This window comes from Cervus elaphus, chromosome 8, assembly GCF_910594005.1.
Source record: "Cervus elaphus chromosome 8, mCerEla1.1, whole genome shotgun sequence".
Lineage (NCBI taxonomy): Eukaryota > Metazoa > Chordata > Mammalia > Artiodactyla > Cervidae > Cervus > Cervus elaphus.
The window spans coordinates 42,806,862-42,820,912 of record NC_057822.1 but is presented as its reverse complement, the minus strand read 5'-3'; the positions used below and the strand labels follow the sequence as shown (position 1 = coordinate 42,820,912).

At 37.3% G+C, this 14,051-nt stretch overlaps 1 protein-coding gene across 9 annotated transcripts in view; it reads left to right on the top strand.

Moving 5' to 3' along the window:
- NBEAL1 (neurobeachin like 1) overlaps positions 1 to 14,051 on the top strand; it is a 151,048-nt gene that overhangs the window by 11,029 nt on the left and 125,968 nt on the right. For 7 of the 9 annotated variants that reach the window (XM_043910343.1, XM_043910340.1, XM_043910339.1 and 4 more), the window contains one exon: positions 10,407 to 10,498. In XM_043910343.1, coding sequence (XP_043766278.1) covers positions 10,407 to 10,498 — 92 coding nt within the window. Of the gene's footprint in view, positions 1 to 10,388; positions 10,499 to 14,051 lie in introns of those variants that run through there. The other 2 variants (XM_043910344.1, XM_043910342.1) reach the window with 1 other exon arrangement.

Here is a 14,051-nt window from a genome sequence, read left to right as displayed (position 1 = left end):
TCCTAAAGGAAATCAGTCCTGGGTGTTCATTGGAAGGACTGATGCTGAAGCTGAAGCTCCAGTACTTTGGCCACCTGATGCAAAGAACTGACTCATTTGAAAAGACTCTGATGGTGGGAAAGATTGAGGGTGGGAGGAGAAGGGGACGACAGAGGATGAGATGGTTGGATGGCATCACCGACTAGATGAACATGAGTTTAAGTAAACTCCGGAAGTTGATGAAGGACAGGGATGCCTGGCGTGCTGTAGTCCATGGGGTCGCAAAGAGTCGGACAGGTCTGAGCAACTGAACTGAGGGGTTGGTATATTCTAGCTTTTTTTTATGCACAGGCCTCCTTTAGAATATTGCTTCTTTTGTTTGTGCTAAAATGGCTTCCAAATCTTTCCTGGATGTAACTGGCTTTTTATCAGAATTTCCATCAAAATTTTATATCTTTCATCTGTTTGATTGACTATGACTTCATCTGAGGTCATGGTTTTCCAATTGGAGTCAGTTTCCCTCTTAGATTGTAGGATGTGAGACCTAAGGGAAGATGAATGAAGTCATCAGTGATCGCTTAGTTGAATAGATAGTATTTGATCAAGGTTTTAAGTTGAAACTGCAAGTGAAGTTTGCTCAGTTGTGTCCAGCTCTGTGCGACCCCATGGACTATACAGTCCCTGGAATTCTCCAGGCCAGAAGACTAGAGTGGGTAGCCTTTCCCTTCTCCAGGGGATCTTCATAACCCAGGGATTGAACCCAGGTCTCCCACATTGCAGGCAGATTCTTTACTAGCTGAACCACAAGGGAAGCCCAAGAAAACTAGAATGGGTAGCCTATCCCTTCTCCAAAGGATCTTCCCAACCCAGGAATTAAACCAGGCTCTCCTGCATTGGGGGCAGATTCTTTACCAACTGAGCTATGAGGGAAGCCCTAGTATTTTAATAGTCACAGAGGATGTTCCAGACACACCAGGCATGACCAAATGTACAAAGGAAAAGTGGTCTTAATATAGATTTGCATCATTAATGTCAAGTTGTACCCTGCTGCTCTATTTTCGTGCATATCTCTGTACTGAAATACCTCCATTTTGCTGCCTAATTTAGTATAATTTTTTGAAGACATTTTGAACAGCAGTTAATCTCAACATCAACAGCAGTTGATGTTGGAGTATCAACCATGCAAATACATGTAGTGAAAGAACATCAGCGTGAACATGTGCGACTAGGGTTGCAGAGGCTATGACATACGTCATAACAGCAGCCTTTCTGAAAGCAACTGTAAGATGCATTTTGATTATAAAAAATTATGTCTTAATATATCAGAGAAATATAACACACAAGTGACCTAGCAGTTTTAAAAATGAATGTCTAGAAATAGAAAAGAAGATCCCAATAATGATAATTAAAGACCAATAAAAAGGATATGAGTTTAGAAAAAAAAAAATAAAAAAAAAAATAAAAAAAAATTAAAAAAAAAAGGATATGAGTTTAGATAGCTGAAGAGAATTAGAGAGTTGGAAGGAAGATCATAAGAATTCTTTTAGAATATATGCTAGAAAGTCAAGGAGTTGGAAAATATGGAAGACTGAATAATAATATGAGAAGATTTAACATATATTTAATTGGTCTCAAAAGAAGAGTAAAGAAAGCATGAAATGAATGTTAGTATTTGAAGAGATTGCAGGTGAGAGCTTTCCAGGATTGATGAAAGTCTAGTGAAACCCAAGGAGAACAATTAAAACAAATGCCATACCAATATACATCATAGTGAAACCATAGTGGTTCTGCAGAAAACCAAAGCAAAAGAAAGAAAGCTTAAAAGCTACCAGAGGAAAAAAGAACTGTCTTCAAAGGGATTACAAGTTAACAGCTGATTTTTCAATAATAATGATTGTAAGGAAAGGATAATGGATTGATATCTTTAAAGGAAAGACTAATGTAGAATTTCCAACCAAGTGACATTTCTTCAAAGAAGAAAGTGAAATAAAGCCATTTTCAGCAAAACAAAAGCAGTTCAATTCATCAGGAAAATATAACAGTTTTCGGTACTGTTGTTATTTAGTTGCTAAGTTGTATTGGACTCTTTTGGGACCCCATGGACTGTAGCCTGCCTGGCTCATCTGTCCTTAGGGTTTCCCAGGCAAGAATACTGAAAAGTGAAAAAGCAAAAGTGTTAAGTCCCTCAAAGAGTTGTGTCCGACTCTTTGCGACCCCATGGACTATAACCCGCCAGGATTCTCTGTCCACAGGATTCTCTGGGCAAGAATACTGAAGTGGGTTGCCATTTCCTCCTCCAGGGGATTTCCCTACCCAGGGATTGAACCTGGGTCTCCCACATTGCAGGCAAGTTCTTTTTTTTTTTTTTTTTTTTAATTTATTGATTTTTTTAATTGAAAGATAATTGCTTTACAGAATTTTGTTGTTTTCTGTCAAACCTCAACATAAATCAGCCATAGGTATACATACATATATCGCCTCCCTTTTAACCCTCCCTCCCATCTCCCCCCATCCCACCCCGCTAGGTTGATACAGAGTCCCTGTGTGAGTTTCCTGAGCCACACAGCAAATTCCCGTTGGCTATCTATTTCGCATATGGTCATGTGAGTTTCCATGTAACTCTCCATACATCTCACCCTCTCCTCCCCGCTCCCCATGTCCATAAGTCTATGTCTGTTTCTCCATTGCTGCCCTGTAAGTAAATTTGTCAGTACCATTTTTCTAGATTCCGTATGTATGCATTAGGCAGGCTGAATCTTTACTGTCTTAAGCCACCAGGGAAGCAAGAATACTAGCGTAGGTTGCCATTTCCTTCTCCAGGACATCTTTTTGACCCAGGGATTGAACCCACATGTCCTGCATCTCCTGCATTGCAAGTGGATTCTTTTCCGCTGAGCCACCAGGGAAGCCCAGGAAATTACAACACTTTTAAATTCATGTGCACCTCATAACATAGTCTCTAAAACAAGCATTGACAGAACTAGAGAGAAATAAACATATGACAGTCATGATAGGTTTTTTTTAAGTTAACATAGGTTAGTAGTTTTTAAAAACACATTTTTCTCAGTAATTGATAGAATGAACAGACCAAAAAAAAAAATCAGTAAAGATACTGAAGATTTAAATAAGGTATTTTGTATGTTAGTTGCTCAGTCTTGTCCAACTTTTTGGGATCCCATGGACTATAGCCCACCTGGCTCCTCTGTCTGTAAATTCTGGCAAGAATACTGAAGTGGGTTGTCATTTCCTTCTCCAGGGGATCTTCCCGACCCGGGGATCGAACCTGGGTCTCCTGCATTACAGGCAGATTCTTTACTATCTGAGCTACCAGGGATTGAAACAGTAGGGTTGAGAAATTAAAAGGGACTTACATAGAACATTATACCCATACATTCCTTTCAAGCACACATATTTACAAAAATGATGATTTGACAGAACTTAAAGCAAGTTTCAGCAAATTTCAGATGATTGAAATAATAGAGTATGTTTTCTTTTTTTTTTTTTTAAATGTTTATTTGTTTGGCTGCGCAGGGTCTTAGTTGCGGCTCATGGAATCTTTGCTCTTTGTCACGACATGTGGGATCTAGTTCCCTGACCAGGGACCGAACCGGGGTCCCCTGCATTGGGAGTGCAGAGTCTTATCCACCAGTCTGCCAGGGAAGTCCCTAGAGTATGTTTTCTAATGAGAATGTAGTTAAGGGAGAAATGCAGCTAAGGAACAAATTGCAAGAAGATTTTTTAAAAAGTCATACAGTTTAAAACAAAGGTTTGATTAAAGAACAAGAAATAAAGGAAAAGTGAAATTTTTGTGGGGGAAGAACTGAATGATAAAAGTACACATTTAGATCCTTTTGGGAAGTACCTATAGCATTACCTGGGAAAATTTGTGGCTATAAATACGTTAGAGAAAAAGGCTAAAACGAAATGAACTAGTCATTTGTGGTAACCAAGCCTTCAAGATCCCACCTTCTCATACACATGCCCTTTTCCAGTCCTCCTACATTGTATTGGTTTGTCTATGACCTGTAGAATTTTTGTTGCTGTTGTTAATTTATTTATTTTTTAATTGAAGGATGATTGCTTTACAGAAATGTGTTGTTTTCTGTCAAACATCAACCTGAATCAGCCACAGGTACACATATATCCCCTCCGTCCTGAACCTCCCTCACATCTCCCTCCCATCCTCATTGTTACAGAGCCCCTGTTTCAGTTCCGAGTCATACAACAAATTCCCATTGGCTGTCTACTTTATATATGATGATGTAAGTTTCCATGTTACTCTCTCCTGATGCATAGAATTTGGCAAAAGTGATGGTATATCGTTTCTGAAATTAGAAAAGACACTGTTTTTTCTACTGTTTCCATTCCAGTTGCTCTCTTTTTCCCTGTATCATTTGCTCTCTGGGAAGCAAGCTGCTGCGTTATAAGCAGCCCTGTGTAGAACCCTATGTGAACAACCAAAACCTTGCCAGCCACCACCTGAGTGAAGCTGAAAGTAGTTTCTCTAGCCAGTCGGTCTTTGCTGTGACTGCACCCTGGTTTCTGTCTTCATCACAGGTTTCGGAGAAATGCTGAGCCAGAACCACCCAGCTAAGCTGTTTTTCAATTCTTGGCCCTAAAAATCTGAGATAATATTTGTTGTTTAAGCTCCTAAATTTAATTTGCTATGCAGGAATACATTAATATTATAGATAAATCATCCATTTCAAGAAGACAATGAAAGAATAAAATAAGCCCAAAGTAGAGTGAAGGAAATTGTAAGGTTTTTTTTAAATGTAAGATTATGAACTTTATTATGTTCAGTTGTTCAGGGAAGTGTACATAAGTAAGATTGACAAACATTAAGGAATGTTTAACTTTAATAAAAAATTATCCATTATTTAACAGCTTGGCATGAGTAGCATAAACACAATCTGTATCTGGATATAATTTTAATTAAGAATCTGGAAGTGAGATTGAAAGTAAATCAATAATAGCTCTTCATTCTGCAGATCTTTCTAGTAGTCCTGGGATATCATAGGGGAGTTATAAGGTTTATTATAGAAATTACTTATAATAAAATATTGAATCTAGGAAAAGATAATCAGTAGTTCCAACATCACAGAAGAGATAACTGGATATATATCTTCTGAAGGACATATATAACACACCTGTGTTGTATTTTTTGCCAGAAAACCCCTAAATCTGACAATCTTTAGATTTACTACCTGACAGGAAATACAGAGGACTGAGAAGCATATTAAATGACAGTCGGCAGAATCTCTAATGTGAGAAATATTACATCACAAATGGCGTAGTGCCTTCAGCAAATAAATTAGAGAAAAAAGAAATGTAAAAAGAACCCATAGGTTTAAAAAGACTTAAAACATATACCAACAAAATTGCAATTTATGGACTTTCTTTGGGTTCTGACTTTATCAAACAGTTAAGAAAGGCATTTCTGAGCAAGTCAGGAAAATTTGAACATCAACTGATGTTAAAGAGCTACTAATTTTATCAGACTGATAGTACTGTCATATTTTAAAAGATATATTTTATGGTTATGTATTGAAGCATTTGTGGTTGAAATATGATGTCTGGATTTGCTTAAAAGTAATTCATTAGAGGATGGGGTTATAGGTGAAATATATGTGTGTCTCTAAAAGTTTATAAAACTTGAAAGAATATGTGTGTGAGCCTTGTGCTCAGTCATGTCCAACTCTTTGCACCCCATGGACTGTAACCTGCCAGGCTTCTCTGTTGATGGGATTTTCCAGGCAAGAATACTAGAGTGGGTTGCCATATCCTTCTCTAGGGGACCTTCCCCACCCAGGAATTGAACCCATGTCTCCTGCATTGTTGGCGGATTCTTTACCCACTGAGCCATCAGGGAAGCTTGAAAGAATATTAAAACCCAAATATCGTTATGTGGAGAAGGGAAGGTGTTCCCTCTATTCTTACCTGTAATCCTACCCCATAAGAACTTGGTGAAATTACATGCCTCTCATAATCCTATTACTACTAAAGCCTCCCAGCAGAGGAGTGGATGTTATGAAAAGGTAAAAATTTCTCATGCTTGAATGTAATTTAAGTCATCACATTCAGCTAGTGGTCACTGCATTGGACAGTACATCTCTAAGTGTTTAGACTTCATCCTCTGGTAATGAGGAGCCTTTGAAGTATTTGAGCAGAAGAGAAGATTATATTTAAATTGAACAAATCCCATTAGTAGCTGTGTGTCACTGGGAGCAATTGAAATACAGAGACCTGTGGGGAGCTACATAACAGTCCAAAATGAACAATTATTTTAGTGGCAGATGATTGGATGGATATTTGAGTATAAAATCAATAAAGTTGATTTTAAATTATTTTATAATTGCTTATTTTATGACATTGGATCATGACCAACTTGATAGCAGAATCTATGTCTTAATAATGGTAACCGACATGTTTTGAGCATTTGCTAAATGTCAGGTATTGCCAAATGCCTTACATGTATTATCGCATTTGGTGCTTTCAACAGTGCTGTAAGGAGAAGTATTATCTTCATTTTATAAATCCAGAACAGATCAGAGAAATGAAGTTACCTGCCCAAAGTCACACAGATAGTAAATGCAAGCAGATGTGAAAGGGAAAGAATACAATTAAGATCATGTGTCACTGGGGATCATGAAATATTTAAGTACGCATATGTGTAGCTTAGAACATTCTTGTTTGGGGAGTGTTACCTAATTTAGGCACACAATAGGTTATAAAAATAACTATACTTAGCCTATACTATGTGCTAGGCATTGTTCTAAGTGGTTGACACTGACTGGGTTATTTCATTTTCACAACCCTGTAAAGAAAGGTGCTATGATTATTTTCATTTTTACAGAAGAAACTTGTGCATACATAGGGTGACTCGTTCAAGAAAGTGCAGAGCGGGGATTAGTGTCCATTTAATTTGACCTCAGTGCTTCTGCAGTACTTAATACATTTGTGTTTTGTGTTAATAAATATTGTGCAACTGGGGAGATAGACCCTACTGTGGTACTTTATTGTACCACACTCTCATAACCATGAAAATGCCTAAGCTTGAGATTTAATTAATATTGTTTCTGGGTGTGTGGACTTTTTTCCTTTTATGACCTTTGGCAGTAAAGTATAGGTCATTTTAAGGGTTTTCTCAGGCTGTGTCGGATGTGGCTTTTTTATGTGTTAAAGTTGTTTATGGACTTGAGTGTACTGATCCTGACTCAGTTCCTCTTTTCCTCTTTTTGCTCACAAAGCCAAAGCTCCATTTTATTCCTGCTCACAATTCAAAAGTAGTGTAGTGTAGTGGAGAGGACACAGTTGGCTTCATATATCTTTGCATTTTAATCCCTGCACTATCGATGACTAGCTGTCTGACTGTGGATAAGTTATATATCCTTAGAACTGTGCTTTTCTAACCTGTAAGATAAGAAAAATGAAACCCTCTCTGAATGGTTGTAAGGAGTCAATGGGATGATGTATGCTTTTAAAATAGCTGTTTTAATACTTGGTGGGCTTCCCCAGTTGGTCAGTGGTAAAGAAGCTGCCTGCCAATGCAGAAGACTCAGGTTCAATTCCTGGGCCAGGGAGATCCGTTGGAGAAGGAAATGACCACCCACTCTAGTATTCTTGCCTGGGAAATCCTATGGATAGAGGATATCCTGGCAGGCTACAGTGAATGGGGTCGCAGAGAGTCGAATACAGCTTAGTGACTAAATGATAATAGTACTTGCACATTGCAGAATCTGAAAAGATTGTAACTGCTTCACTTGTTACTAAGTAAAACATTTCCAGGTTTAAACACCATTTCTTTCCTTATAGTTAGTTGTTCAACTTCCTAGGAGAACTCTGTACTTAGCAAACACTTGATAGCCCTGACTTTCAGACTTTGAACCAGATACTGTAGAGTTTCTAAATAATCTATAAGGAGAAATACATTAATTCTTTATGGCATTATGAGACTGTTTTGTGTTGAACTTTTACACAGTTTATTAAAACTGTTCTATTAAGAAGGAACTTCTTAATAGAGGCAGACTCCAGCTACTTGTATTTCTGGAGTCTTATCCTGAATGTATGAATGAATGGATGACGTGCTGATTGGAAATGAAAAAAAACAATTAATGAAATCCTTGAGAAAATTTCTCAGAAGAGGTAGTTCTTTTCTTGAAATATTTCCATCTTCTCAGTGATGATGTGGATTATAACAATTTATGATCTGATTTTGGAACAGTGTATTAATAGAAAAAACAAATAGACAAAAGGTCAGCTGTCTGCATATTCTGGGAACATTCTTTTAGGAATTCTCATTTGTGTGTAATGCTTTTATTTTAGGGAAATAAATTACTTGAGTTCTTGTTATCCAAGAGCAGTGCCTAACCAATGATAAATAAGACTCCTGAGGGTCATGTTGAAATTGACTGGAGTAAAAAAGTGTCAAAAACATGAAGGAAACATTTTGAGCATCATTATTAATGATGCAATTTATATTTAAAAGAATTTATGAGGAATCGTGGTTTTTTTCAAATCATCTTTAAGATATAACTTACCACAAAATGCACAGATTTTAAGTGTCAAATTTGATGAGTTTTGGTGCAAGCAAACATTTGTGTAACTACTGCCTAATAAAACAAATAGAAAATTTCTATTACCTGTGAAGATTTCCTCTGTGCCCTTTTGTAGTCAGTCCTCTGAAAGACAGTCAGTGATCTAATTTTTGTCACCATAGGATGCTCTAGAACTTTTATAATTGAAATCACAATTTCAATATGCTTTAATGCCTGGCATGTTGCTCAGCATGTTTTTGAAATTTCTAATTGTTGTCATATCAGTAGTTTATTGTTATTGCAAGCTAGCTTTCCATTGTGAAAATAGTCATTCCACAATTTATCTGTTAATCTGTTGATGGAATTTAGGTTTATTTCCAGCTTAGGGCTATTAAAAATAAATCTTCTATGAACATTTTGGTACAAGTGTTTTTTGTTTTTGTTTTTTTCTCTTGAGAGGAATGACTGGGCCATGTGGTAAATTTGTGTTTAAAAGAAACTGCTAAACTATTTTCCAAGTGATTTTACCATTTTATATTCCCACCAGAAGTGTGAGTTCCAGTTATTCCACATTTTTACCAATACTTGATATGGACAGTCTTTTAAATTTTAGCCTTTCTATTGGGTGTGTGATGGTATTCCATTTCATTTTAATTTGCATTTCCCTGGATAACTAGTGATATTGTAAATGTTTTTGCATGCTACTTGGCCATTTGTATATTTTCTTTTGTGAAACATCTGAACCTTTTGCCCGTCTTTAAATTGAGTTGTCCTTTTTGCATTGATTCATCAGAGTTCTTTTTATATTTTTGGTACAAGTCTTTTGTCACATGTAAGTACTGAGAATATTTTCAGCTGATATATGGCCTGCCTTCTTCTTTTCTTAATGGTGTCTTCTAATAAACAGAAGTTTTAAATTTTGAATGAGAGCAATTATTATTTTTTTCTTTTTTTGGTTTGTGATTTTTGTGTCCAAGCTGAGAGATCTTTGTGTGCCCCAAGGTTGCAAAGGTATTCTCCTATATTTTCTTTTAGAAGATCTTTTAGTTTTTATGTTTAGGTTAATGACCCATCTCCAGTTTTATTTTACTTATGTTTTCTATATTTTTCATTAATTCACTGGGCAAGTATTTGCTGAGTGCCGGGAACTGTTTCAGGCACTTGGTGTCCGTTAGTAAACAGAATAGTCCCTGTGGTGAGCCTCTAGATGGGCCCTGTGACTGTGAAGCCCACAGTCTGGGGAAACTGACAGGTAATGAGTAAATTCTAGAGTAGGTGAGAAGGGGAGAGGGCACCATGGAGCGGGACAGCAGAAGAGCGTGAAAGGTAAATGTGGGCTTATAAGGCTTGTAATTTTAGGAAAACATCATCAGTAGGCTTCTAATTTTAAGAAAGGGTAGTAAAAAAAAAAAAAGGGGGGTAGTAAAATTTGGCTTCATTGAGAATAAGACATTTAAAGAATGACTTGAAGAAGATGCAGGGGTTAGCCATTCAGCTATCTGGGAGAAGAGTGTTCTAGATAGAGAAAACAGCCATTGCAAAGGCCTCAGATGGGAACATGTCTGGCTTGTTCCAGTTACAGCCAGGAAGCCCGTATGGTACAGGGTGATGGTACAGGGTGATGGTGGCTAAGACCGCAGAGTTAGGAGGGGGCAGGTTGTGTAGATTCTTACAGAGTATTGTTAAGACCGTGGCTCTTTGTGTGAGTCACATGGGTTCATTATACTTAATACACATTTTAAAACAGCTCCTATGTCTTCGAGTATCATTTAGGTATTTCATATTATTACTTCTTTAAATTATCAGTTTATATTTTCTCAGTAGGAGTTAAAATGTTTTTTAAAAAAGACTCCTGACATACTTAATATTACAATGATTTTCTTATTTCAGAAAGATCCAGATTACCTGAAGCTGTGGTTGGACAGTTTTGTTTCTAGCTATGAACAATTCTTAGATGTTGACTTTGAAAAGCTGCCTACCAGGTATGTAGAAACACTTAGTTTCCTACCCTTGGGTGAATTTGTTAATTCTTGTCATAAAAACCTCATTAATGACATATTAAAAGGATGGCAATTATATTGACACACATGCCCCTCCTGCATAAGCCTGCTTTCCTAGCAGACATTTCTGATTGATCACAGTCATCTTTCTTGCTGATACTAAATTTGACTTCTAGAAGCCACCTCTTTGCTTTGTTAAGGCACTGGCAACTGAGTGTTCTGCAGCTCATTTCAGTTCTGATATTACCCAGAGTTAGTGCTCTATGCCATGAGTTAAGGGCAAAGTCCTCTGCGAGACGGTCCTCACTTCAGACATTATTAGCAAGTCTAGGGAGACCTTGACACTTCTGACCAACGGGCTATAAATTTGGAGGTCGTCATGACTCCCTCACGTTCAATAGTTTGCTACAGTGACTTAGAAATCTCACTGAAAGTCCTGTATTTAGGATTACATATTATCATGAAGGCTACTCATAGGAACAGGGCTTGGGGCTGGGAGGGCCTGGATGCAGGGCTTCTTGCTGTCTCTCTGTGGGGTCAGCGTGCATTGCTCTCATTGAGCATCAGTGTGTTCAAAGAAGGAAGCTCTTTGAGCTTTGGCTTTCCAGAGTTTTGTTGGGTCTTATTACATCATTGACTGTTCAATCAACCTTAGTCTGTACTTCCTCTCCCCTCTCAGAAAGTTGGGAGGTGAGTCATTTAGATATGACCAGCCCCTTTTTTGAAACTATCTAAGTGTCCACCGTGTGTCATTCCATTCATTTGCCTAAAATTTCTTTGTTACATGACAGGCATTGTAGTTGAAACTTATTTTTCCTGGCCTGTAGTAGGGCCCTGGAAAACACCTTGGAGTAGGTCAAGTTTTCAGATTTTTAAAAACTGGATTTGAAAATCATAAAATAGGGGAAAAGTTAAAATCTTGGAGAAATTTTATAAGTGAAAGTACAAGTATTTTCTCCCATTCCTTTGCCTGCCACCCTTTCCATAGTCTCACAGTTCCCAGCCCCACTTCCTGGATAAACTTTGTATTGTATCGCAAGTCATCTTGTGGACCTAATCCTTGTTAGGCAGGAGAGGTTAGGTTGGTTGTGGTTAAAAGCTGGAGCAATGAGGAGATACTTTTAGCCACAAAAGGAACTCAGTTTGTAGAGATGTATTGAGAGGGGAGGGGAGAAACGGCTTGTGGTTGATGATGAAAAAGAGTATCTGGAGAATTGGAACTTCCCTGGTGGTCCTAGCTTCCCAGGTGGCGCAGTGGTAAAGAAACCGCCTGCCAATGCAGGAGCAGCAGGAGATGGAGTTCTGTACCCGGGTTGGAAGATGCTCTGGACTCCAGTATTCTTGTCTGGAAAATTGCATGGATAGAGGAGCCTGGTGGGCTACAGTCCATGGGGTTGCAAAGAGTTAGACGTGAGTGAGCACGCTGGTGGTTCAGTGGTTAGGGCCTCACAGAAGGTGGTGGCAGTGTGATCTTTAGTTTCCAGGGAACAAAGATCTTGCATGACCTGCTGTGCAATCCCCCCATCCCCCCCCCCCCCCAAAAAAAAAAGAGAATCTGGAAAATTAAAAATCTTCAGGAAGGAAAGTGTTTGCAGTTTGGGGGTAGAGGTAGGCACTGAGAGTGTAGACCAGGTGAGTTGAATTTGGAGAATCAAATCGGAGCCAGATCATGAAGTGCCATGAATGCACTCCTCATGGACTTTGATTTTTTGTTATGGGAGATACAAGATTCTAGTAAGGAATTTTTTGTGTAAGAGTATCATGATCAAGTTTTTTTTTAAGTCATTTAGGTGCCATTGTGGAGGTTGGATTGAGAAGGGTTGAGATTGAAGGCAAAAAGCCCCATTAAGAGGTGATTGTAATAATTCAGAGAAAGAAAATCATTTGAGTTTTTGGACCAAAGCTTTGAACTTAAGAAATGGTGAGGTTATGCTCCGAAAGCACAAGTGCTTTATTGTTTATAAATGCAATTTCAGAGTTCTTCCCCATTAGATCATTTGTTACAAGTTTATAAAGGCTGAAAAATCAGTATTAAATTTTGACTCCAAATAAGATTATGTATTATTGATTTCTACTCATAAAAGAGTATTCTTTTAGTTTATATTGTGTGTGTGCATGCATGCTCAGTTACTCAGTTGTGTCCAACCATGGACTGTAGCCTGCCAGGCTCCTATGTCCATGGGATTTTCCAGGCAAGAATATTGGAGTGAGTTGATGTTTCTCTCTCCATGAGATCGCCCCAACCCAGGATCGAACCTGGGTTTCCTTCATTGCAAGCAGATTCTTTACAATCTGAGCCACCAGGGAAATGAACCACCATTTATACTTAGAAGTGCTTTTATTACAAAAACTTACAGCTCACCTTAAATCATGAATGTAAGAGTTTTTATGGAGTCAGGATTTTGGCCTTTGAATGCTTGGCGTTTTGTAAGATGTGCTTGTTATCATCCATGTGTTATAAATGTCTCCTTTCTTTGGAGGTTATTTCTAAAAACAGTACATTGAGTTATATTGCCACTACATTTAAAGTACGATGCAGAATGCCAATAGCATTTTTACTTGTGATTTAGTTTGTTTATTTAAAATTATTTTTCAAAAAAAAAAAAATAAAATTATTTTTCATATCTTTGTCAGAATATGGATTTAGATTTTGCTAGTAGTAAATTTTCCATTTTTCAAGTAAATAGTATATGTCAGATGTATAAAACTAGTCGTCATCTTAAAGCAGCTTTACCGATAATCCTCATTTAAAGTATACTGACTTTATAAAATTTCCGTGTTAGAGAATTCGTAATACAAAGCAAGGGTTGCTTTTACCAGATTACAAAGGCTTGAAATTTAAGCTGGGCTTTTTCCTGTGTTAGAACAATTGGCAGCTGTTTACAGGAGACATTGAGTAGGCGAACAGAGGAGTGGAAAAGATTTCTGGAGTTTGGGAAATTTCAGCAAAAGGAGCTTAGAATTTTGGCAATGAAGTCTTAGAGGTGGGAACATACTTCTAAATTCTGAAATCTTTATCACATTAGGCCAAAAATTCCAACTTGGACTATAAACCATGTTCTAACTAATTTTATAAGAGTCAGTTAAGAAAAAAGATTACTCTTTTAGAAGCTGATATTTTTTTCTGCCTAGGAAAATAAAAACATATGTAAGTAGAAAAAGGGACAGCTAAGGACAAAAGGAACTGGTTTTAAATAACTAGAATGAAATCTTGGGAAATCTGATGTCTTCTTTCTTGCTGACTTACATTTTTGGAAAACTGAGGAGGAATAGTTTTGCTTAGTCTTGAAAATCAGTTTTATTTAACTATTTGTTATTTTGAAGTTGCTCTGTTTTTTATAATCACCTTTTTTAGCTCTTCAGAAAAAATTAAATATAAAAATGAGTGTTTCTTTCGCCATCTGTAAATAAGAGAATTAAAGAATCCAAATTTGCAAGTGAAATGATGCCCAGAGTAAAACAAAACATATATATATTTTTTTAATATTTATTTACTTACTTTTTTTTTCCCAATTATTTTTATTAGTTGGAGGCT